The sequence below is a fragment of the Ursus americanus genome, chromosome 8, assembly GCF_024610735.1.
Source record: "Ursus americanus isolate L20-20 chromosome 8, mUrsAme1.1.p, whole genome shotgun sequence".
In the NCBI taxonomy this organism is placed as follows: Eukaryota; Metazoa; Chordata; class Mammalia; order Carnivora; family Ursidae; genus Ursus; species Ursus americanus.
Genome location: NC_142134.1, coordinates 9,033,810 through 9,060,797, shown reverse-complemented (window position 1 = coordinate 9,060,797; position 26,988 = coordinate 9,033,810). Strand labels below are relative to the sequence as shown.

At 36.6% G+C, this 26,988-nt stretch overlaps 1 protein-coding gene across 10 annotated transcripts in view; it reads left to right on the top strand.

Moving 5' to 3' along the window:
* The first annotated feature begins 281 nt into the window (after positions 1–281).
* Positions 282–26,988, top strand: part of PDLIM5 (PDZ and LIM domain 5) — a 201,011-nt gene continuing 174,304 nt past the window's right edge. For 7 of the 10 annotated variants that reach the window (XM_087863978.1, XM_045792084.2, XM_087863977.1 and 4 more), the window contains exons 1-2: positions 282–434; positions 3,855–3,992. In XM_087863978.1, coding sequence (XP_087720104.1) covers positions 3,897–3,992 — 96 coding nt within the window. In that variant the 5' untranslated portion in view covers positions 282–434; positions 3,855–3,896. Of the gene's footprint in view, positions 435–471; positions 599–3,854; positions 3,993–26,988 lie in introns of those variants that run through there. The other 3 variants (XM_087863979.1, XM_045792111.2, XM_087863975.1) reach the window with 3 other exon arrangements.

The following is a 26,988-nucleotide window of genomic DNA, read 5'->3' as shown; positions in this document are numbered from 1 at the left end:
TGCATAACTAGGGATTTATCCAAAGCCCTCTTCTATTTTTAGCCAGAACAACTGCTTGCCAATTCAAAGTTTCTGGAGAGAGAAATGCATCCATTACAAAACAGAAACGCGGAGCATACCTTTGCCAGGTACTGCTCGAAATCCCCTGACTACTTCCACCGAAACTCGGTAGCTCAATTGTTTTCCGGCGCTGGCTTCAGTTCGCCTCAGCAAGCCCGCGCGCCTGACTCTTGCGTACCCTACTCCGCCCGTCCCGGGCAGCTCTGCCCGGCCGGGGGCGTGGCCGGGAGCGGGGGGGGCGTGCCTCCGCCTGGGGGCGGGGTCGGGGAGTGCAGGGAGGCGGAAGTTCCCGCGGGCGGTGGGGACGGCGCACGCACCCGGAGTCACTTGTCAGCGCTCGTCTGAGGCGGAGGCTGCGCCGCGTCGGACTGGAGGTGAGTGGCGGCCGGGAGGGGATGCGCGGCTCCTGCATCCAAAGGGAAGAGGGGGAGAAGCGGTCTCCTTGCGCCCAGTGCGCGGAGGGAAGCCCAGCTGGGGAGCAGGAGGGGGCGCGCTTCGCGCGGGGATGGCTCCTCAGGTGCTTTCTGGAGCGGCGGAGGTGAGAGAGCGGCTTGGGAAGAGGAGCTCCCGGGAAAGGGCGGCGCGGGAGTGGGCGCAAGGCCAGAGGACGAGCACTGGAAGTTCCCGGAGCTCGGGTCGGCCGTCCGAGCGCGGCAGAGGCAGGAACGTGGAGCTCCCGGGCACCCCCGCAGCGATCCGCCGGCTAGCCAGCTGCCGGGAGTCGCCGGGCGTCGCCGGGCACCTACTTGGGCGTCTGGGTACACCCACGTCCTGCGGGAACCTCCTTGGGGTGTAGGGAGCGGGACTAAACGGGAAAGGCGTGTTGTTTTTTGTTTGCTTTGGCGCTCCTGAGAAGTTTTGTTTCCGGCGCTGGCTTCAGCTCCCAGATATTTAAAATTGTGTACCTGTTTGGGGAAACAGCCGTGCGACCAGAAATAAAGCTTGTTTAAAAAAATCTGTCATAATCGCCAGATTTATTAATACTTGAGTACTTGTTGGGGCTTTTGTAAAACTGTTCCTTTAGTGCATTTGACAATAAGTGGGAAAAGGAAGGGCGTCTGGACAGGGCAGAGCTAGGAAAGAAAATTCGTGGTTGCGTCGGACAGGGCAGGTCTAGGGTGTGATCGCCAGATCCTATCCCAAGTCCGCCTTCCTGACCGTGAGGACGTCGGACCTGCCAGCCACGGAAATAGCCAGCTCCGAAGCCTTATTTGGCAAACAGGATTAGGCGTGAACCTCTGCTGGAAAAATGTCTTGTCGACTGCTTTCATCATGTGCCTGTGGCTCCTCAGCTCTATCTCCATTATCTCTCAATTTATGGAAAAACAGAATCTCAAGATACTGCTCGTTAATTTCAGACCGTTCTTGTCACTCTGAGTTCTCTTTACCCGCTTCCTACTCACCAGAAAAGCCGGGATAGAAGTGCGGGAAATACCAAGCAGCCTTCCCAAATATTAAAGCGAAGACATTGTTTAGACTTTCCCTAAAAGAAAATCCCAAACTGTACGGAAGGTCCAACATTTTCTTCGTGTTTGAAAGCAGAATAGGCTGCTCACTATTTCCTGCCTACTTCGTATTTTAGGAGGAGTTTGGGCACCAAAAACCAGATGGGGGAGACCTGGAAAAGGCCAGTAATAATATTACCATTGCTTAGCGATCAGAATGTTTTAAGGCAAATGAAGCTAGCAGAGGGAGGATACTAGAAATGAAATGACACTGGTTCTGTAGTGTGTCTGTGACCTTGCCAGTGCTAGAAATTTTAATAAATGAGGTAAGTCAGGAAGGGAACTCCCAAGTAAAGGGAAGTTGTATGTACATGGTTGACATATAAATTACATACATTTTCTTGTAGGGAGCAGTGGGTCCAGGGGAAGTTGAGCCTAACTTTCACATTGTTCTCTTGATACAAGTTAAAGATTAAAAAAGGACGAGGCAGGCTGCCTTTGAAATACCTGTTGGCTTTACACCCTTCTGATTTGTATCATATAATGCCAACGTTAAAAGTCTTTCTTTGCTAGTTCTATGAAAATCTTTTATTATAGCGGGAAAGCAATTAAATTATATGTGGCTCTTAATTCTCTATTATTTGTTGTTCATGTGTATCTAACAGTTTGACTTCTGGCATGGCCATTGAGTCTTTTTAGTGCCCTGTGTGTATTACATCAGTATTGACTGTGTATTACCATGCCGGTGGAAAAGCTCATTTCATTTCTTGGTAGGTGCAGTACAGATTTTCACTGGTTTAATTTTTCTTTAAGGACCAGACTTGAAAGTTTTGTCTCATTTCCCCCTTATTAGAAGATGTAATCTGTTTCTTTTTAATATACCCAATGGTTCACATACCTACTTGTGCCAATATTAATTTGATGTAATGGGATCAAAGTTTTGAATGGGTTAAAAAATGGAAATATATTTTAAGACAGGTAACATAAGGTGGTAATTTAGTTCAATAGCACAGATTTTCCAAGGAAGTGTGTTTTCCATGGTTTTTTTAAAAATGTGGTTTTAAATTATTAAATTATACATCCACTATATTTTTAATATTTTTAAAGGGGGAAATAATATATTTCTTAGCATTACATCCATTTCTCCCAATTTCTCCCACCACACATAACCATCCTACCAACCAATATCAAACTCAAAGTCACACTTTTTTTTATCATATGAAAGTAGAACCATGAGAGTCATTATGAGTGCCCTTACAGCAAAACAAAAAAGACAGCGCTGAAGTGCTGCTGCTTTTCTAAAGCTCCAGTACCCTTCCATGCATTAAGATTAACCTTATATTCCGGAGAGGGGGTGGGGGAATGGGATAGGCTGGTGATGGGTAGTAAGGAGGGCACGTATTGCATGGTGCACTGGGTGTTATACGCAACTAATGAATCATCGAACTTTACATCAAAAGCCAGGGATATACTGTATGGTGACTAACATAATATAATAAAAAATATTATTATAATTTAAAAAATAAAGAAAAATTCTGAACAAAAAAAAAGATTAACCTTATATTCCTACCCCATTTAGTCAGCCTCATTCACTATGTGGTTAACGCTCATTCTTTACTTTGCCTGATGTGGTGTGTGTATAAAACAAGAAGAAGGTTCTCACTGAAATATCACTGTGCTAAAGTATTGCCTATCATTGCCTGTCTAAAGGAAAAGTAAATATTGCTCTAAGTGTCGAAAATACCATGTCCCTATAAGAGGAAAAATAAGTTATAGTTTATGATTGGAGAGAATAGTTTTGTGCGTTAAAAAACAATTTTAAAGAATTTTGTATGTGGAAAGCATGAATGAGAGTCTACAGATTTGCAGTCCTTTTCATATAGGAGAGTAGCTTAGAATTTAAGGATTCTTGCCAACTGCAGGCTGAAGAATGCATGAGGTAGAGGGAAGGGGAAAATAATTTTGAATTAAACCTGAAATAAAATCTTGTTCTTTCTCTTATGTATAATGAAGTGTTGTAAAGTACTTTGAGTTAAAGTTTGTATGCAAGAAGCCACAAATTGTACTGTAGCAAGTTATAAAACCGATCAAGTGTCTAGAAATAGATTCTGATATGGAATTTTTAGACTATGGAAATTGGCATCAGTTTAGAAATTGTATATTAGCTCATAGATTCCTATTCCTGAAAAGACTGAAATGAGAACTTAACGTAGACTTATCCTCTGTATCTTCTCATCCCCCCAAAATAAAATATTGAAAAGAATTTAGTTGAGTTTATATTAAATACATTTAAATATGTAATAGGGCTTCAAATAAACATTTTGTTAACTGTCTAATTTTCTTTCACAGTTTCTTTCATTTTCTGGGATTGGACTTTGAGCTGTTAGAGCCATGAGCAACTACAGTGTGTCCTTGGTTGGCCCAGCTCCTTGGGGTTTCCGGCTGCAAGGTGGCAAGGATTTCAACATGCCTCTGACAATCTCTAGTGTAAGCAAACTTAACAGATTTTATTACAGATGTTCATTCAATGCTTAGTCCTGGAAACCTCAGGGCTGAGTTGCTGAATTCTCTGGATAACCCGTACTCATTACAATTGCTTATGGGATTTAATCTCAGCAAACTTAGTTATGTATAATAAAGGATGTGGAGGGGAGGGAATTTAGCAAGGATAATTGATTTCAATTAAGCTTATTTTCAGTTTCCCCCATCTTTATTAATAAGGAAATGGAAAGCATTTAATTAGGGGGCAGACTTCAAATCTTTGAACTGTCACTAATTTGGGGAATCTGGACTTTAGTTTCTTCATATGTAATATTAGAAGGTTGCACAATGGGATTTTCATTGTTCCTTTCAGCTCCAGAAGCTGTTAATTAAAACCTGTTGATCAATATCAAATAAAATGACTGTTTTTGGTGTTATTTCGTCAGCTCACTTTCTGGTGAAGGTGATAGTCAACAGTAAAATTGCCAAAGGCTACTTACCTTTGAAGAGGGATTGAGGGCTCGGATCTCCTAGATAGTCAGCTTATAAATAATTGAGATTTGGTTGTTAACCTCATTATGGATTTAGTTTGAATGTATTCTGTGTGTACAATTTAAGGATATATGTTCATGATGATGATGGTGTTTTTTGAGGCTTGACTATTTGTCAAGCACCGTTTCACTTTCTTCTTGCTGTTAATTGCTTGTATAATGTTCCAGAGGGCTTTTTTTTTCATAGTCAAATAAATTTGAATATCCACTCCCCTTTTATTTATATGGTAGCATGTTATACATGCTGCTCCATGTCTTTTTTTCTCAATAATTTATCATGGAGAACTTTCCCTAGAGGTTTTTTTTTTTGTTTTTTGGTTTTGTTTTTGTTTTTTAAACAACTATATAGAATTCTCTTGTAGGGAAGTAGCATTTATTTAACTAGTCCTCTATGGAAAGGCATTAATATTGTTTCCAGTATCGCTATTACAAACAGTGCTGTAGTGGATACCATATATACATAATTTTTTATGTATATACACAGTTGACTCTTGAACAACACAGATTTGAGCTGTGCAGGTCCACTTACACGGGGATTTTTTTAAAAATAAATATATATACAATTCTGTAAATGTATTTTCTCTTCCTTATGATTTTCTTTTCTCTTTTTTTAAGATTTATTTATTTATTTTAGAGAGTGAGAGAGAGCAGGGGCAGGTGTGAGGAGGGGCAGAGGGAAAAGGAGAGAATCTCAAGCAGACTTCTGCTGAGTGTGGAGCCTGATGCGGGGCTTGATCTCAAGACCCTGACATCATGACCTGAGCCAAAGTCAAGGGTCAAATGCTTAACCAACTGAGCCACCCAGGCACCCCTTATGATTTTCTTAATATTTTCTTTTTTCTGGTTTACTGTATTGTAAAAATACAGTGTATATATAACATACAAAATATGCGTTAATAGACTGTTTACATTATTGGTAAGGCTTTCAGTGAACAGTAGGCTGTTAGTATAGTAAAATTTGGGGGGAGTCAAAAGTTTTATGTGGATTTTTGACTGTATGGGGAAGTCAGTGCCCTAACTTCCATGCTGTTCAAGAGTTAACTGTATATGTGTGTGTGTATATATACATATATATGGACACACATATATATAATTTTGATAGGTTGTGCCAGTTTACATTTTTGTGCAATGCACAGAAATACCTCCTATCCCTGCTCCCCCTGCCCAGCCTTGCCAGCACACTTTTTCATTTTGCCAGGTGCTTTAGGTGCACCATCTCATTTAATTCTCATGTCAACCTGTGAAATAGTGGTGTTGTGCCCATTGTACAAAACTGTGCCGTGAGCTCACGTGGCTGGTGTGGAAGAGCGAGCTTTCAAGCATTTATGTTATGCTGTTTCCCTAATGATAAATTTTATGTATAGATTGTCTCTTTAATTAGGTTGTTTCTCTAATCAGGTATTTTGGAGGCAGTTGTTTTGTTTAATTATATATGTATATGTATATATACACACACATACACTGTTTCTTACAATATATATACACACAACTTGATTTTGAAAGATTAAATTTGTAACACATGAAAATCTCTGCTAAAATACAGCTAATCCCTGTTTACTAATAGAGTTTTCCTTGTTTCTTGGCTGTGGATTTTATAAACAGTTTATTTTATTTTATTTTTTAAACAGTTAACTTTAATTTACCACCAATTTCTGTCTTGATTCCAGTTAATCAGATTTTACAAAGAAATACATATATGTAATCCAGCCTCTAAGTTTTAAGACTTCATGGTTGGATGAAATTTTAAATGGAAAGCATCCATGTGAAAATGTGCCTTATGATTTATTCCTGTTTGAGCAAGGCAATTTTTTTCTCTTACTGAAGCTCTCTTATGAGGAAAGGGATGATTTGGATGTCTTGTTTTTATGTTCTGTTAGCATTATATTAAGTTTGAATATCTTACTTTATAAATAATGGACTATAGAAGTTATTGTTTAGTTTAAAATGGATCAATTTTTGCTGGAAAAAAAAAATCCAGAAACAAATTGGCACCTAATGAAACAAACTAAATCATCACTTTGTTGTTTGGTAATATAAATGCAAATGTAATGTGTAAATTTTGTGATACCATGCCTTTAAAAGAGTTTTCTGTGCTTTAGTTTCCTGGCAGACAATTTGAGGCCTAGCTCCATGTTGTGATGCTGATACAACAGAACACTGTGTACATACATATGTGCCCTCCCCTGGCACAGAAGAAATGCTTTCCTTGTGTAGACAGAGTGCTAATTAAAGGATTTTGAACATACTGATTAAAAGAGACTATGGTAACAAAGCTGCTGAGTTATTTCTGTTCTCTTACAAAAGTCTCTGCCATCTCCTGTGACCTTTTTGGGCCTTGTGCAGTGGGGCATGCAATTCATTCTGGACTGGAGAGGATGGGAAGGGGAGGGGAGGAGAGAAGGGAATGTTGGCTCAACTGTGCTGCTAGGCTGTTGGCTTTCGTTGTAGTTACTTTTAACCCCTTGTGTGGTTCAGTTCAAACATGCCTAGTAACATTGCCTAATAAAGATGTGTGCCTAATAACTAATTTATATTGTTGTAGTAAGATTAGTAATGTTATACCTCATCTTACTTAGTTCTCTAGTGGCATTTATTCTGCCTTAATTGTGTAAAATTATTGGAATATATTTCTGTGGTCACTAAATTGTTTAATAGTGTCAAGAAGTAATTAAAACTTGACGGCATGCCTTAAAACATATAATTTAGTGATTCTCTTATATTAATGATATGTATGAAATTCTTAGCAAGGGCTGGCACATTATATTCTCTTAGCTCTTATTTTTTACAGCAATATTATTATAATATTAAAAGAAAAAATATTTTGAGAATTGAAATATCAAATACCCCATAATTGTGGGTAACATAGGAGTTATATTTTTTTACTTAAAGTCTACTGGAATTGAAAAAGAAAAAAAAAATCACAACTTTTTGCTTAGCTGGGAAGCTGCATGTTTATGTTTAGAGTTCACAAACATAAAGTTTTTCCTCTGGTCAGGTATTGCTATGTCGAACTCCATAGGGCTATTTATGTTCCCTTGTAACATTGGAACTCTGTGACAGCAAATGTATTTGTGATAAGTAAGCCATTGGCTGGGACTTGAACATTCTGTTTTCCTGAGGTTTTGTTGTTACTAGTATGTGAATATGCTGGTTATGACTTTGTGTATTAAAGCTTGCAAACTATACGATTTTTTTTTGCAGACTATACTGTATTTAATATTTCACACAGATTTGTCCATTATCTATAGCTTACAAATTTTGCATTCTTTTTTAGTTAAAGGTGGGTTTCTAAGACAAGATTGGTAATTCCTGCAGACTTTAAAAAAGATCCTCAGATTACTCTAACTTTATAATCACATGTCATTGTCTTCAGTTTCCTATTCTTAAAATGGAGTGCTGGCTGCAGGAGTTTGTAGGCTGCCTTTTAATGACCCTGTATTTATGGAATTGCCTGGAAGCCATGGAATGTGGGGATGGGTTTCATTGTAGCAGTGTGGGTTATTGGTCTTTGCCAGTATATTTTATAAGAAGAAATAGGAGACTTCTTGCACAATTCAAGACCATATTTTGGCAAGTTGATGTTCCTCATGATGGAATTACAGGAAGGATGATATATTTGTGAATAACATCTTTTAAATATGGCATCTTAAAGTTGCAGTACTCTGTTGTGTGTTATTTTCTGATTTATGATGTTAGAGGTTTTTTCCTTAAAATGTCAGTATTTGAATTTCCTGAAGATGAGCTCCCAATTCTCCATAAAACATCTACATTGTTTCTTTAGCAGATAAGAATGAGGTCAGATATTTTAATACAAATTAAATTAATATTAATACAAATAATGATTTTGAATCTCAAGAGTGAAGAGAGGATTAGTTGTTACCAACTCAGACAAGATTTTAGCTGGATTTGAAAAGCAAAGGAAATTTACTATTCTCTGGAGTATGGAGCTTAGCTTGGGAGTATAAGACAGAAGGAGAAAAAGACAGCTGTGAAACATTTTGCCAAGAATTCCTTCATTCAGCAGTTATAGGAATACTTCCTAGAAACCATTTAAGAAGATACAAAGTATTGGGGGGTACAAAGGTTGGGGAGAAAAGAAATAAGTACAGTACTAGACATTATCATAAGACCTATCCACAAGACAATATTTGATAAAATTACAAAGATACAGGTAAATGTTTATCAGTTTCACTGGGCTTTTGTATTCGTGGTGTCGGCTTCCTGCAGGAGAAATTAATTGAAATGATCCTTGAAGGATGAAATTTGAACACCTCAAAGTCAACATTTCTCTGTGTTGGTTTTCAGTGCAAAGTGAAGATGAAGACTTTTCTTGCCATTGCTTGACTCTGAGCAAAGCTGTGAATGTAGTTGAGTGATTCTCCAGACAGGCCAGCTGCAGAGTTTCCCTCCTAGAGGAGGATAGAAAGAGACTTTCAGTCCTCTCAAGCTGAAATGGGAGAACCATCCTACCTTGAATAAATGGGCCCATTGTTAATTTTAAGCTGTTGAGTATTTTCTTTTACATTCCCTTCCAACTACTCTGTCATTTTGCCAAGTTGGAAAGTTAATGATTTAGTTTGTATAACTACATAATGTATATTTCACATGTATGGTCATCTTCTGCTTTTAAAATATTAATTACCTTTTTTGTGGGGTCCAGAGACCTATTATTTCCTAAGTGGCGATTTTCTATCATTGTGGTCACAAGGGTAAAGAATCTCAAGATAATTCTGAAGATGTTTTTCTGGATTGTTAATTTGTATAAAAATGAAAATATTATCAGTGTGTTTTGCTGTAAATTAGTAGTTTTAGAAAAGGGGGGCTTGATTTTTCAGATTTTAATGAATGTTGGGCATTTTGGAAAGTTGTTAAAATAAGAGGAATTTTACTGGTCTGTAGACCTTCTGTATGTGATGGAGGAAATAGTATTGTAGAGATTGGGTGAAGTAAGAATAACACTTTGTTTTATTTTATTTTATTTTTTTTAGAGAGAAAGAGTGTGTTCATGTGGGGGTTGGGGGTGGGACGTGGCAAGGGCAGAGGGAGAGAGAGAATCTTAAGCAGGCTCCACACCCAGCTCACTATGCTAGGTTTGATCTCACAACTCTGAGATCACAACCTGAGCCAAAATCAAGAGTTGGACGCTTAATTGACTGAGCCGCCCAGGTGCTCCAAGAATAACATTTTAAACCCAAGTAAAGGAGATTTTTACATAACTTGATCACCTACTCACAAACTAGGTATAATATCTACTTAAACTGAGAGTATTGAAGACTGTGGACTTCAGTTATTTTTGAGAACTTTCAAGACAAAAAGCTTCTCTTTATGATAGTTTTTGGTCAGGTTGCAATGTGAATATACAGTTAAACAGTTGTCTTTGTCCAAAATATCCTCTTTGCAGTTGTTTTTACCCAGATTCTCATATACCATGAGATCAGTCATGGCCTTTTCCCCCAGTTATGACTGACTGCATGGAGGAAAGAATCTGATAGGAGTTAGTTATTCTAGAAGCAAACATTGCTCTGGACAAAAAAGGTGTTCTTTCTTTGGTGTCTTTTTTTTTTTTTTTTAAGATTTTATTTATTTATTCGACAGAGATAGAGACAGCCAGCGAGAGAGGGAACACAAGCAGGGGGAGTGGGAGAGGAAGAAGCAGGCTCCTAGCGGAGGAGCCTGATGTGGGGCTCGATCCCATAACACCGGGATCACGCCCTGAGCTGAAGGCAGATGCTTAACCGCTGTGCCACCCAGGCGCCCCTCTTTGGTGTCTTATAAGGGATAATTATGGTTCAGTTTTAGTAGGTGAGACTCTAGGTCTTTATTTAAATTTTGAGATACAGAAATATTGACTATATAATATAAAATGTGACAGAACAAGACCCTAACATGTGAAATATTAATGTATGTATGCATTTGCAAATAAATGACGTAAGGGAATGAAAAGAGAAAAAAATTATTGTAAGCAATTAATGAGTAATGACCATGGTGACCATTAACTTAGGTATTCTAGGTGCAGAGCCACTCCATAGTCCTGTTGGGAATGCAGGTTTGGTTTTTAAATTACAAAGTGGGAAAATCACTTTTCTAGTACAGGTACTCTGTTTTTATTAAGTTTTTTTTTTTTTTTTTTTTTGTAAAAAGAGCAGACAATATTGAATGAGTGTTTAAAGTTAGGTTTGGAAGAATTTTTTATATTGTGAAATCATATGTTCACTTTCCTATCTTTCCTCATCTTATTTTTTTTTCTCATTTTACTTAAGTGGAGTTATCTACCCTTCTGTAAATAACTCATTTCTTTTACAGCTCATGTTGTTGCACATTTTGTGTGATGATTAGTGGAACAAAGTCCATCCACCTCGTTGGCATTTAGTACTCCCAGCAGGACTAGATAGTTTTAACACATGACCCTGATAGGCCTACATGGGGGAGAGTAAAATGGACTGGGAGAGTTAACATTAGATGGAAGGAGAAAAGAGGCAATTTTAAAAAGGCCACAATGGGAGCACTTATTTACTTGGTCACATTTGGTACTCAAACAGTCTTCTTAACTTTCACCCTTTCCTGCTTTTAATTTATGCTTCTTTTTAGGTAATACATTCATATGGTTTGAAATTCCAAAGGTATAATAGCATATAAAGGAGAGTTTCCTGTTGTCCTGCCGTTCATTTCCTCTTCCTGGAAGCAACCAATTAGCAGTTTCTTGTGTATACTTTCAGAGATGATCTATACAGATAGATGTATATACATGTATTCTTACCACCCACCTTTTCGACACAAACAACATCCTTAAAAACTATACTTTTTTTACCATTTTGTTTTCTTCACTTAACTCCAAATCAGTAAATGTGTCTTTGTTCTTTTTGTATAGCTGCATTGTTTGGATTTATCATAATTTATTCAACTGCTTTTACTGACACTGCAGTGTAATTTTTGCATGTATGTATATGGCATATATATGAACATATGTGTCAGATAAATTCCTAGAAATGAAATTGCTGAGTCAAAGGGTTATATAGATTTATAATTTTGATTGAGATTGCCAACTATCTCTATAGAGACACTCCTACCCACAATATAAGAATGCTGGTTTCCTCATACCTGTGCCTGCACACATTTCAACAGACTTTGATCTTTTCTAATCAGATGGGCCTATTTCCACTTTTCTCCTTTTTGTAGGTCTTAATCACAAGTAGTCTACTGACGATTTTCTGTTTTTAAGTGGTTCATTGTTTCCCATTTTGCATGAGAACATATGAAATAAAAAATATGCTGCTCTTCTATAAATGATACCATTAATTTCTAGGGATGATGTTCTTTGAATTTTTCATTCAGAGTTTTGATTAATAGCTACCTCTATCATTTATTTCCAAATTCTTTTTTTTAAAATTCCTGTTCTTAAGTAGATTTCCTCTCAATGTTAACATACTACTTCCAATTACATGTGAAAGATTTTGTTTGTTTTTTGTTGAACAGTTTTGGCATATTGCCCTGTCATAGACTTTCTGAAAAATTTACGCACATCACATTTAATAGATTCAAGGTTGTTACTTTTGCAGTTTCTCCTGGAGCCTGATATATTGTGGGATTTCAAATCTTCTCTAGCTCACTTTAAATGATGTGGCACAGAGACTGACCATTATGTGCTGTTCAGTATGGTCCTGGAACATAGTAAAATTCACCCCTAGGAAACTCAGTGTGTTTTCATTATCAACCTTTATTAGCCAGTGGAGCTTAACCGAAGTGTTAACTGTTCCATAACATAGTGAGTCAGGCATTGTGAAGGCATACTAACGTGTGGCATAGTATATTTCTTCATTTTACCCTGGTTTGAGCAGTGGTGTGTGTGTGTTGGTAACCTTGGTGACAAAAAGAGAAAGGATGCCAGGGATGTTTGTGTTTTATGTGGTTAAAGGGGAAATGTGGAATTTCCCTTTAGTGTATTGCTGTAAATTTTTAAATATGAGAAGAGGGTTGCCTAGCTGGCTCAGTTGGTGGAGCGTGTGACTCTTGATCTGCAAGTTGTGGGTTTGAGCCCCATGTTGTGTATAGAAATTACTTAAAAATAAAATCTTTTTTTTTTAAAGATTTTATTTATTTATTTGAGAGAGAATGAGCTTGAGAGGGGGGAGGGCAGAGGGAGAAGCAGACTCCCTGCTAAGCAGGGAACCAGATGTGGGGCTCGATCTCAGGACCCTGGGATCAGGACCCTGGGATCATGACCCGAGCTGAAGGCAGACGTTTAACTGATTGAGCCACCCAGGTGCCCCACTTAAAAGTAAAATCTTAAAAAAATATATGAGAAGACTTTGGAACTCGCTAGGAATTTGCACCGTTTGTTATTTAAATTCTGTGATTTGTTAAACATTTTTTTTCCAGGATCCAAAAATTGATTTAATAGTGGCCGTTCTTCGTAATTATCTTGGGTAAATTTTGATTTACTAAAATTTTATTTTAATTACATTAACAGTTGAATGCCATTTACCATTTGTTCTATCAGGGATTTAAGTGTTTTGATTTGGTTCTGTTGAGGATCCAATAATTAGCCTAGTACTTCACAAATGATTTCTGACATTTTAACTTTTGTAGATGGTAAAATTAAAAAATTTAATAGGGTTGTATAATGCTAGCCAGAGGAGGTTGTAGATATGTTCTGAAAATATTTTTCTTCTTGAGAAAACGTAGTGGAGGATGAATGTCCTTTAGAAAACAAATGCTTTGTCCCTTAACTAGGAACCTTTAGAGATGCTCTGGAGAAAGAAATTTATACATATATACAAGTACTATAACACATGTAATTTTCATGATTTTGGACATTCTCTTGAAGTATCTCTATGCTACTAACTTCTAAATATTCTACAAATAGTCCTGATCTTTTTATAGGAGGCATTTCTGTTTATATGTACCTCTATCTATTCTGGAAGAGTCTAGTGATTGGTATCCAATCTCCCATTGGTGTTCCATTTTGTATACAAGTATTTGGGAACCATATATGGCTTTGCTTTGTTAAAAACATTTTTTTGTTATGGATCTTTTGTTACTTAGATCATTTCAGGAAAAAGACTGAGGCTAAGTTGCATGGGAACTGTCATTGACTGAATAATGTGACAGATCTACTTTTCCCCAACCACCAGTATTTTCCCATTTTTCGGAGTTCAGTCACCATAGGTCAGATTCTTTTTGTAAATAAATGACAGTCAGGGCTTAGTTCTCTTTACAATGTTGTAAGTATCTTTGTGACAAAGTTTTAGAGGGCTGAAGTTGGCATACTGCTCACAATACTTTAATACTATAAAATTTAATAATGTTGAATTTATCAAAGACTTCTTTAGGAATCTTTGACTACACTTGGTTTTATTTTATACCTCCTTGCTAAGCCAAATAGTAATATGTTAAAAAGAACTAGCGACAGATTTTTTAATCCCATGAACCAGAGAACAAGTACAAATTTTTGGTCTTCATATTAGGCTTCACAGCAGTATGATTACATATAAATAGGTCATATACTTTGTTAAATTGTGAACATTTCTCACCTGGGGGGGGGGCTGTACAGCATGGGTCGAGATCATGCTAGAATTCCCAGTTTGTGTTCAGTAGCTATTGACTGATGATCATAATGATAATAGAGGACAAATTGGAAGCTGGGTTGAAATTGCAATCAAATTTCCTTAGATTTGTTTTGTTAATGTACATGATTGATAGAATTAACTGTGATGAAACATTTTGGTTTTCTTTGTTTTTAATTCTAGTCAGAGTTTAAAGTTTCTAGGAAGTGTCCCAGAGGTTACATCATATAACCCCCTGCTTCCCAAGGTACAGTGTTTCTGTATGTCAGTCAGAATTTGTTTTCTGTAAATTTGACCCAGCGGTTCTGCTTCTGTCTTTTGGTATCCTGTACAACAAAGGATAACCCTTTCTCACTTAACAGCCTTTTAGATAAGTGATGAGTTGTATTTCCCTTTGAGTCTTGTGGCTATTCTGTCGGAAGCCATTTCTTCTAATGTTTCTCTCATGAGTTTGCCTGTCTTCACACCCTTGGGCATATGCTTTTAAAAGTTTTTAAATGTCTCTTTATGTGTGACTTTCAGAACTGAACCTAACGCCTCAGATATATTCAGACCAATGCAGAAGTTAGTTATTAAGTCAGGAAACTGATTTTTGTGTGACTGGATTGTGCAGGGTTTAGACGCTGCACTAGGCAGTGGGCTTGATGGAACTGTCACTGTTTTCTCTGTACACTTTTGTATGGTTTGAAATTTTTGCAGTATGTATATCTTTTGTTTCAGAAGAGAAAGAAAACTAAAACTAGCCTATGCTTTGTACATGTGCAAATTCAGGCTTGTCTGGACATACGTGGAAGTTAGGAGAGCCTAAGAGGGGCAAGTGTTTGTGTATGGGGGTGTGCTTTTGCATGAAAGATCAAAAAACCTCATGGGAAGGAATTCCGGAAACATAATTGAGTGTATTCAAGCATTGTCCCTGGAGATTTTATTATTATTTTTAATTTTTATCTTTTATGAGATGGGTAAATTCTTTGTAGAGCAGTGTATGGCCTCTTGGTATCATCTTCTGGCATTGCCCTTCTCCTGAATGACTTGTGCTAGGGCCCTGAGGCGACAAGGTGTTAGTACATATTTATTGATCTCTTACTATGTATTTGCCCTTGGGTATCGAGGGTGATTCTCTATTTTCTGACATAAAGGTGCATGGAACATGATATGAAATATATGAAGGAGATTAGAAGTAGAAGAGGACATATATGTAATCAGTTCTAGGAAGAGAGCACGGTAATGAGCATTGACCCTGTAGCCTGTGTTAGGATAGCAGGGAGCTTCTAGACTAAGATCTGTAGAATCCATGGAGGAGACCCAGAAGTGGCAGTGGCGGGCAGAATTTGCTATATCCACATCTGGGCATGGAGTCATTTCATTATCATTGTTGAGCACCTACTGTGTGCTCAGTATTGGTTTAGGTACTGAAAATACAGGGATAAGCAAAACAAAGTGCTTTGTGTTGTGGACCTTATATTCTAGTAAATGGGACTGATAGTTCAAAGTATATAAATAAATAAGCAGTTGTAATTTAATAAGGTGATGTGCTAGGGAATAATTAGGGGAAGAGGATGAGTGGAGGTAGGGTCTTTACCTGTAAATTGGGTGGTCAAGAAAGGCCCTTCTGACTGAGGAGGCAACATTGATTTAAGAGTAAGAAGCCAGGGGCGCCTGGGTGGCACAGCGGTTGGGCGTCTGCCTTTGGCTCAGGGCATGATCCCGGCGTTGCGGGATCGAGCCCCATGTCAGGCTCCTCCACTATGAGCCTGCTTCTTCCTCTTCCGCTCCCCCTGCTTGTGTTCCCTCTCTCGCTGGCTGTCTCTATCTCTGTCAAATAAATAAATAAAATCTTAAAAAAAAAAAAAAAAGAGTAAGAAGCCAGTGATGGGAAGAGCCAGGAGAACAGCATTGTAGATACAGAGAATGGCAAGTGCAAGGGCCTTGAGACAGGGAAGAGCTTGGTGTGTTCAAGAAATAGAAAGGGGGCCAGTGTGGCAACAATGCTGTGAGTAAGGAGGAAAGCAGAGTGAGATGAGGTAGGTCTAGTGTCAGAATGAGAGACGAAGTTCAAGGTACTGAGGAGGATAACACTGGGAATTATCATGGGACAACTCCTGGCAATGTAAGAGGGATTCTGATTCTTTTGGATTAGAGCTGAGCTAGAGAGTGTGGGTTACTCTTATTGTGATCTTACCAAATCTACAAACTGGTGTGTTTTGTAAATTGGTTTTGGTCAGTTTCTGGGAAAGAATTCAAAACAGTTTTTGAGCAAAGAAATAACTATATAGCCTTCCAAAGTCGCTCTTTGGACGTAAAATACTCATTTTAATATATGTTTGTTTTGAAAAGTTATTTATAGTTAAAAGTTATACATTATTATTTTTTCATTGTTATTTACATGCCGATTACATTTTTTGTTTTGTTTTGTGTTCTTTTAGATTTTCTTTATAACTCTAAGAAGCAGCTTGTTGCCCAGATGGCTTCTGTTTTCATTTCCTTGTGATGTTATGACCTCTTCTACTTTAATAAAGAAATGTTGCATACACACTGAGGAGTTGTTTACAAATTATGTTGGTAACACTTTTGTTAGAGTATGCCTCAAAGATAAAGTGAGTGTTAGGATGTTTATTCTAGGTCTGATATGTTGAGCTGAAAAAGGTTTTAAAATGTGTCTATTTTTAAAAAGAATGCTTTAGCCTGTTGGTTGGTTAGTGCACCCAATGCCAAAAGTTATGTTTTCTGACCTTTTTATTATCTTAACTGGGGGGAGTCTATAAGATTTAAAGTTTTTCATTTCTGAATCTTTCAGAGAGGTTACTTGGGTAGAGTTAACATATAATAGGAGAAGCTGTCCATTGACACTACAGTAAACTCAGATTTTCATGCCTTAAACACATTAGTAATGGATAAAAGTGTCATCACTATCATATAGATGTAAGTCTACAGTAATAAATCATAATGCCTTGGTAAATGATGTAACTTCAAACTTCATATTTAGGTCAACTTTTTATAAATTCAGAGCAAAAATGAGTTTTCCTGTGAGCTTTGCAAACTAATGAATTTTTCTAACCAACTTATGAATTACCTGTAGTACATTAATATAAAATAATACACAGGTATAAAACAAATTTTATTTATCTATATTTTTTTAAAGATTATTTTATATAGAGAGAGTGCACAGATGGGGGGGAGGGAGAGGGGGAGAGGGAGAGGGGTGAGAATCCACACTGAGTGCGAGCCCAACACGGGACTTGATCCCATGACCCTGAGATCATTACCTGAGCTGAAACCAGGTCGGACGCTTAACTGACTGAGCCACCCAGGCACCCCTAAAACAAATTTTCGATACAGTTTTCTTGATCGTGTCTTAACATTTTAAGTGACCCAATAGCGATTAATTTCTAGCTTTAAAAAACCACTTTAGGCAATTATGATTATGTAATAATGAATGGTCAAACATTTGTGAATATTTTATTACCAAAGCTAATATGCTAGTCTTGTATTTTTTATTGACCTTTTTTACATTGATTTTTTAGGGTTTATATTTTCTCCCAACATATCATTTTAAGATTATATTTTAGTGGACAGTATTCTACATGCTGTTTATTGTAGTTACTGGAAGTATAAGGGCTGAAGCACAATGCCTGCATATGAGTCCTGGCTCTGAAATTTATCAGATGTATTTATTTGGACAGATTACTTAACTATACCCCAGGTTCTTCATCTGTCAAATGGGCGTAAAATATTTACATCATAGCATTGTCAAGTTGAATAAATTAATACATGTAACGTGCCTGGCACATAGTAAGTACTTCGTGAAAGTTACCTAATAATAATAAAAGTTCTCTTATAGTGGGGTGCCTGGCTGGCTCAATTGGTGGAGCATGTGACTCTTGATCTTGGGGTTGTAGGTTTGAGCCCCACTTAAGTAATGTAGACATTACTTAAAAATAATAAGGTCTTTAAAGAGAGGGAGGCAAACCAGAAAAAGACTCTTAACTATAGAGAACAAGCTGAGGGGAGGTGGGTGGGGGGATGGGCTAAATGGGTGATGGGTGTTAAGGAGGGCACTTGTGGTGATGAGCACTGGGTGTTATATGTAAATGATGAATCACTAAATTCTACTCCTGAAACTAATATTACAGTAGATGTTAAGTAACTGGAATTTAAATAAGACCTGGAAGCATGATAAATAAATAAATAACAAAAAATAAAATTTTTAATTAAAGAAGTTACTTTATAGTAATAAATACCAGTAATATCTTGTTGAAGCAGTTTTAACACCATTTTTGGAGTAATATTTCTAGATCTGTCACTTCTTTGATAATGTCATCTTCAAAATTCAATTTTCCTTTTCTTTTTTGAAGAAGTTTTATATTTTTAAGGTTTTTATATTGAATTTTTTTAGAAGCTCCCTTCTACACACACACACACACACACACACACCCTGTGGTTTAAATTATTTCTTGAAGTATCTTATAAAAGGTGAATAATAAATATTTGTTGAATGAATGGGCCATTTCCTTCTTTCATCTGTCAGATCTTGCATAAACTCTCAAAGAGATATAAAAGGAGGGTGGGTATTAGTAATACCTCCAATGAGACATTCTTTCTGCAGTGATTACCATTCACTGTGGCTTTTCCTTTTTAAAAATTTTTTATTTTAAAAAAATTATTATTTAATTAATTTTTTAAAAAAGATTCTATTTATTAGCGAGAGAGAGAGAGAGAGAGAGAGAGAGAGAGATGTGCGCCTGTGCATGACTGGGGGAAGGGCAGGGAGAGAGGGAGAGGTGGATTCCCCGCCTACCTGCGGGACCAGGAGTGGGAACAGGAGCAGGAGCAAGTAGCCTGATGCACAGCTCCATTCCCAGACCTTGGATCATGATCCAAGCCGAAGGCAGATGTTTAACTGACTGAGCCACCCAAATGCCCCTGTTTTTTAAAATTCTTATAAAGTGCTATGATAAGCTGTATTGCTGGTGAGAGGCAGTTTCTACTGGGGACAGTTTTTTCCTCCAGTGAGGGATAAATTTAATTATTAGAGAATATACAGGTGAAATGTAGACTGCAAAAGACACAAGAAATGTGTCTGCCATTTGCACTCTTTCCAGGAGTTTTTGCAATTCAGCAGCCTTTGTGTGTAGAACTCTGTGCTGCTTACCTTGCCATCTTACTTTTCTGGCCATAGCCAACTGGACCTGGCATGGGTGCCTCACCCAAATGTAGCCGTATATAGACAAAGTTAGGAGATCTTTATGTGATCATGGTATTTACAGGCCCTATGCATTTTATGAAATATAAGATCTAAGTACTCTCAATTTTAGCTGTACAACTGAATGTTAATCATTGCTGCTCATTCATTGGTTTATTTACTTATTCCATAAATATTTATTGAACATATATGCCAGCCACTGTTCTAGGCACTGAGAATACAGCAGTGTAAAGAAAATAAAGTCTGCACTCTCTCAGACCTGTATTTTAGGGGAGAGAAGAAGAGACAATAAACAAATAAAAATAGTTGGTGATAAATAGTTTGGGGCAAAACAAAGGAGTGTAAGGAAATGGAGGGGTTGTTGAATGGGGATCACTAATTTATAGAAGGTGAACAAGTAAGGCCTCACAGTTAAGATGACATTTGACTGATGATTTGGATGAAGTGGTCTTGGGGAAGGCATTTTGGGCAAAGAATAAAGACCCTGAGGTCTTTTGTTTGCTTGGCGTGTTTGAGGAACAGCAACACTTGAGTGGCTGGAATAGACTTAAGCAGGGAGAGTGGTAGAAGATGATTTTTGAGAGTTGGGGTAGTTATTTCCCAAGATTAACTGTATTAATTGTATTAAAATCTATAGCAGTTTAGTTGATAGGACAGAAGCATGTCGCTTTAAGATTAAATAGGACCACGTTAATATAGTGAGAGTTTTTGGTTGTTTTTGGAACACGGTACACAGTAGTGTGGTACACAGTAAATATATGTATTTTTTTGGTTTGAAAAGTCTGCTGATTGCGATATTATTTTATTCAGGCCTGATGTTAAGTTTTAATAGTATTTGAGGTTTAAAAGGTTAATACTAGTATTTGTATTCTTAGTATTGTTGTTTTAGTATTGTAGCAAGAGTAACTGATTATAAATGAGAAGTTGGGTCAGATTACATATATATAGTTCAGTGATAATAACTTTTATGAGTGGTGACTAATTGCCATCACCCTTACAATAATATTCACTTTGAAAGGTAAGGTGAAACAAAAAATTATTTTTGTCTTAACTTCAAGATTTTGTCCTTACCCTTATTTTTCAATTTCATAATGAAAATGGAGAAATTTTAGTATCTTTTGGGTAATCATTAAAGTAACATGAAGATTATTAAAGGCGTATTAATATGGAAAATGATCAGCCTATTTTGGGAATTTTCAAAAAATAGTTGAAGTTGCCTTTTAAGTTTTACTTTCAGAAACATTTCCTGACGAGTTTTGGTCTCATTACAGTGGATGATCATGAGGGGCAGCTGGCTGGCTCTTTCTGTATAGCATGCCACTCTTGATCTCAGGGTCATGAGAGTTCAAGCCCCACCTTGGGTAGGGAGCCTACTTAAAAACAAACAAACAACAAACAAAATAATGGATGATCATGAAAATGTTTCATTTATACCTGGCAGGAATGACCTTTTTAAAGTCTGCTAACCTATCAGGTGAACTGGTAACCATAGTCCAATTGTCTTGGCTTTTGTTCTAGTCACTAGATTGTAATTTTAAATTAAAGTAGTTAAATATTTCTTTGAGGGAGGGGAAGTTTTCCTAAGAGTTTTTTCATTTTATTGTCATCATTAAACCTTCATTCTTTTTAAGATTTAAGTTTTATTATCGCTAGACAGTTAGCTAAGTTATCCCAATTAAGATTCATAATAAAAAGTTTCATAATCAACTGTATGATCTTTTGCATCAGTGAAACCCCACCCTTTTTATTTGTCTGAAGGAGGGACAAGAAATATTAGAAACAAAAATTTTCTCATCAAAGGAGATTGTTATGTAACGGAGAAATTTATTCTAATGGGGAGCTACTTTATAATTCAATCTAATGGTAAAGCTCCTAATATAATGTAGATGATTCACTTTTCTACAGTTGGTAACAATTTTAAAACTCATTTTTCAATGATTTTGTGAAACAAGTATTTTCTTCAATAAAATTTGGAAGTTGGTTTATCAAGCTGTTTAAGTTCTTGTGCTTGTTTCATTTTTGATGATGTAGATTTTTATAAATGCAGTATACTCGAGTTTCATGGTCAAATTTGGTTTCCACCAGAAATGATGATTATTATTTGCATTGGTTTTTAATTTTTTTAATCTTATGAAGTCATAGTCTTTTAAAAAGGAAAATAAAAAATAAAAACCATTAGGAGAAAGTAGAACCTGGTGGTGACCAGGGTTGGGGGGAGAGGGAAATGGGGAGTTGTTTAATGGGTATAAAGTTTCAGTTTTGCAATTTGAAAAAATTCTGGAATTCTGTTGTATAACAATGTGAATGTATTTACCATTACTGAACTGTCACTTAAAAATGATTAAGATGATTTTTAAAAAGGAAAAATAGCAGTATGTTGAACTGCTGGATTTTTTTTTTAATTCATTACATAGCATATACAGGACTGCAGAAATTGGTGTGACTTTTATTTGATCAACAGAAAATGATTTGTTTATAAACGCTTGTTATTTCTTTATAGGTATTACAAATACACATTTTTAAAAAAGACTTTTTCCCCTTGAAGTTACCAGAGAAATTTGAATAGCATTTAGACAGGAATGAGTAGACAACAGATTATTAGAGAGTTTTCCTTGAAATTGTGGAAACTAAAATTTAACTTCAGGGATTGGTGTAGTTATGGTAATGTGATTTCTTAACTAAATTGAAAGATTTACCAGGAAATAGCCTCTATATTTAAAGACAGTGGAACGTTTGTCAGAATTGGCAAACTACATCCTAGTTCAGTAATTCTAATGCATTATGATGTGCCTTCTCTTTAAACACACATACATCCCAGAAAAACTTGATGTATATTGCTCCTGCCTTTTTTACACTGTTAGGTAACTCTTAAAGTTATACATATATCTAAACTAAAAGCAAAATGTCATAAATATGCCCATATACTCCTTGGTATGAAGTATGGATGTTCTTGTCAGTGTAGCGTTAACTGGTTAACACTCTGAAGCCTGGTTCTTCACTTATTGGTGGTGAACATAGCACACACTGAGGGAGCCAGTGTTGTGTTTTACTTCTGGCCATCTGGAAGCAGCTTCCTTGTTTCCTTTATAGTCTTGTAACATTATTTCTAAGTGGATGGTCTTTGCAATTCCAGTATTTTGAATGTTTTACCTTGGGTGGGTAAGAGTGTCACTGTTTTTCAGGTAACCCAGTTCTCTCTTCCCACTTCTTTTTGATATAAGTAAGTGAACTTTGGCATGCAGTGTAGCCTGGAGATGCACTCTGTGACCTTACTGAACATTTTCTTTTTTTCTTTTAAATTATTTTTTTAAAATTTAAATTCAATTAATAACATATAATATATTATTTGTTTCAGGGGTACAGGTCTGTGATTCATCAGTGTTATATAATACCCAGTGCTCATTACAACACATAGACCTCCCCAGTGTCCATCACCCAGTTACCTCACCCTCCCACCCCCCTGGACATTTTCTTGATTTGTGTGTTTAAACATTCTTATAGCATTAAAAGTGGCCTGTGTTATTTGAGAAACGCTTCCTTTGTGTAATTGGCCTTTTTGACTTTTTCATGTTTATAGGGATTTTTTAAATTGAAATTTGAGGAAGACAGTGAAACTCTGACTTTTAGTTTTTCATTTTAAAATGGCTTTTAAAAGTGGCCTGGAATAGATGAAATATAGTGAACAAAAAATTTAAGAAAATTTGGCCTGTGGTTACATGTATATTTGTAAAATTTTACTTTAGTATAGTTGTCTATGAACCTCCTTAAAAATCAATGAAACATTATTAATCAAATGAATCTGTCTTGTCATGGCTTTATTTTTGTGGTAAGTATACATTATTTAACTTTTGATAGCAGGTCAGCAAATAAAAAGTTAAAGAAGATTACTATGCAGTAGAATATGGTTTAGTGTAGTATTACAACTATACCAGGTCATAGTGAACTCAGTCTGGCTGGAAGTGTTAAGCTATGAGCAGGAACATTAGGCCAGTGGTTGAAATTTATAGTATCAGTGATTTCTAGAGACAGTGCAATCTTTCATTTTGTAAAACACTCAAACCACTAACTGTTTCAGTTGTTTTTCTTTTCTTATCTGTTCTTTTTTCTTTTTCTTATTCTTTTCTTCTTTCTTTCTCTCTCTCTCTCTCTCTCTCTCTCTCTCTCTCTCTCTCTCTTTCTTTCTTTCCATTTTTCTTACTCAATTTCTTTCCCATTATTGGCTGGTCATAATGGCCCTTTAAGGGAGTTTGATGGGGGGGGGCGATCTTTGTGCATTGGATTGTTTTCAAGACAAACCATGAGGAGAAGCTAAACCATTCTTATTCCATCTTATATTAAGATATGGATAACATATAGATAAAACATTCTATCATATCTTGTAATGTTTTTCACATACAACCTTTTTATCTGTTCTCACTCATATTGTCATCATTTTATGGTATTTGTCCTTGCTTTGATTCTGATTTTTTAATCTTGGCAGAAATATTTTGGCAGAAGTTGTTGTAAGAAGCTAATTTTTAAGCTTCTGAATAAAACTTTCCACTGCCTTTCACCAACTTTTGAATTTTTCTTGTTTCTGGAGAAAATGCCACTAGAAGGAGGGGGAAGAAGAAAAAGTTAACAGTTTGAGAGGAGGCTAAAGCTAAAGCTCTTTTAATAGTAGGTTACTAAATTAGCAGCCATGTTTTTATTGATTTCTTTAAAAACTTTTTATTTATTTCTCTTTCAAACTTTTTAAAACACTATTTTTATTTATTACAGTGATGACTTTTTAGATAAATGTGGGCCATAAAGCATATATATTAGTGTTAAGTGATTCTGGATCATGGGTAATTCACATATCAATTTTCTGTGTTTTGATGTCCAACCCTCCCCTGCCAAACGTAAGGTTCAATAAACATTGCTTTGAATTACCAGCCTCTTCTATTGAAATCTCCCATTAACTCCTTGATTTGAGGAACTAAATGAATCCAGGCCCCATAAGGTAAACACCTAGAGTGTTTTAAAAAAGAAATTTTAATACAAGGAATTTGTAAACAGGTTTTAGTTGAGAAGAGAAGCCCAGCAGGGTATGGCAGGGTAGTTTTGAAATGAGCCAACAGTAGGAGATTGCCATCTTTAGAACCAAGAGAAACCATTCAAAGATGTGGTGTTACTGGGGCTGGGGTGTGGAGGTTGTGTGGCAGGAGCTAAAAACACAGTGAGGACATGATCCAGAGCTGGGACCATGAAGCCATGGGCTGACTAACCAGAGGTAGAACCACAGAGAAGGTATAGAAAGGGAAGAAATATCAAGGCTTCTCTCCTAACCCCCAGGCCTCTGACATTGCCTCTCTTATTGGTGGGACCTCTCCAGAAGCCAGAGGAAGGGAGCCTGGAGAATGTAGTTCTTGTTATAGAGCAAGGGGCAAAGAGGGGCAGGGGATTGTTATGAGAGCTAATAGACAAATGACCAGCATAGACAATACAAAAATACTGAATCCCCCCCCCCCCACCCTTGGAAACTGCTAATATTAGTGCTTTCATAATCTAAGACACTCCTCCCATGGCTCAGGATCCTTATATAAGGTGGAAATAATTACGATGCTTATGGTTTCGGTTTTCCGGAACCCTTTGTATTTAGTGGCATTAAACTGTAACTACATTTGCTGCTTGTATTTCTGCCAGTTTCTCTTCATTTTTGTTGTTTATATATTTTTGACAACAGAAGTTTATTATTTTCATTTGTTCACATTTTTTCTTTGTGTGTGTGTGTGTGTGTCTTCAAAGATTAGAAAGTCAGTTCCCTTGAGACACGTAATAACTATTCTATCCTGTCATTTGCTTTTGTAGGTTTTCAACATTTTTAAACTCTGTAATCCATCTGGAATTATTTTTGGTATGGAGTGCTGTATTATTTAAATGCCAATTAAGGTAGTTACTCTTTTTTTTTTTTTTTTTAAAGATTTGTTTATTTATGAGAGACTGTGAGCATGCAAGGGGCGGCCGGGAGTAGGGGGGGTGGGGGGGGTGGGGTTTGGGAGGCCAGGAGAGGAGCTGACTGCGAAGCAGATGCCTCACTAGCGCAGAGCCAGATGCAGGGCTTAATTTCATGACCCTGAAATCTTGAACTGAGACAAAACCAAGAGTTGGACGCTTTAACCCCCTGAACCACCCAGGTGCCCTGGTAGTTTATTCCTTTTTAAAGATTATCTATGCTTTGAGAATCTTGATCTTTTCTCTTTAAATTGCCTTGTCTATGCTGGATTTCTTTAAAAATTTGGTGGATATTGACCTACAGTAATATTCCAAATTTTATTTGAATTATTGTCCTTGCTAAATCCTTAATTTATTGACTAAAATGTACTTCTATTTTTAAACATGTTTGAAGTGACTATCCAAAGACATTTCGTCCCCTTTTATTTATTTAAGATTTTATTTTTAAGCAATCTCTACATCGAGTGTGGGACTTGAGCTTTCAACCCCCGTAATCAAGTATCCCATGCTCTACAGACTGAGCCAGCCAGGTGCACCACACCTGGATGACATGCTGTGATTTAGGTTAGTTTTAAGACCATTTGATATTAACTAACAAATAGCTGCAAGTTTAATATTGATGCATGCGCCTCTATTAATTGCTTTTTTATGTGCAGGTCCACAAATGACTGTCATGATTTTTATTTTTTAGTTTAATTATGGGGGAGTAGAATGACTGTGTTGAGTAATGAGTGTCTAATGTGTTTTGAACTTGGCCTTTTAAAATCAGTTGCTGTAATTATATTAATCTGCTAATAGTGGTATGGAACTTTGTCTAAATTTAGTAGGGAAGTAAAAGAGTATCAAAAGAAAGGAAAGGTTGATTACTTAATTATTAACTCCTTACCTTTTTTCTTGATAAGTTTATCTACTTGTGATGAAGATGTTGGAACTCTGAAAATAAGTAGAGAGGGCATCACTTTTTATTTTATTTGCTTAAGAAGTGTATATTACCATGACATGTTTGTGTAGTAACAGAATGGCAACTTAGCATTTTAAAAAAAATTGGGTTGTAAGGGAGGGTGGTTGAGGAAAAATGTATTTAAAATGTATTATTTATCAGAAAAGATTCTGACAAACTACCCCCTCATTTTTAGTTTTGGAGTAAGAGACTTCTTTTCAGTTTTCAGTTCCTTTCTGGTCATAATTTTAAATTTTGGTGTAATTGGTAATGATTTAAAATGTTAATACAAATTTAAACTTTCTAATGTGGGAGTTTTCAACATTATAGAAGTGGAATAATATAATGAACCCACTGTATCAATTGCTGAGGTTCATCTGTGTAGTTGCTTTCAGTTTATCTCTTCTTTCATTGACTTCTACCTTCACTTCTATATTCTTTTGAAGCAAATTCTAGCTATCATATTATTTCATCCAAATATTCTAGAATGTATCTCAGAAAGTAAGAATTTTTTTTTTAAAGAACTAAAAATAATTTTTTTTAAAGTAATTCTACACCCAACATGGCACTCAGACTCACAACGCGAAGATCAAGAGTCTCACGCTCCACCGAGCCAGGCACCCCAGTAAGAATTCTTTTTAAAAACATAATTACAAGGGCGCCTGGGTGGCTCAGTCGGTTAAGCATCTACCTTCAGCTCAGGTCATGATCCCAGGGTTCTGGAATCGAGTTCAGTGTTGGGCTCCCTGCTCAGCGAGAAGCCTGCATCTCC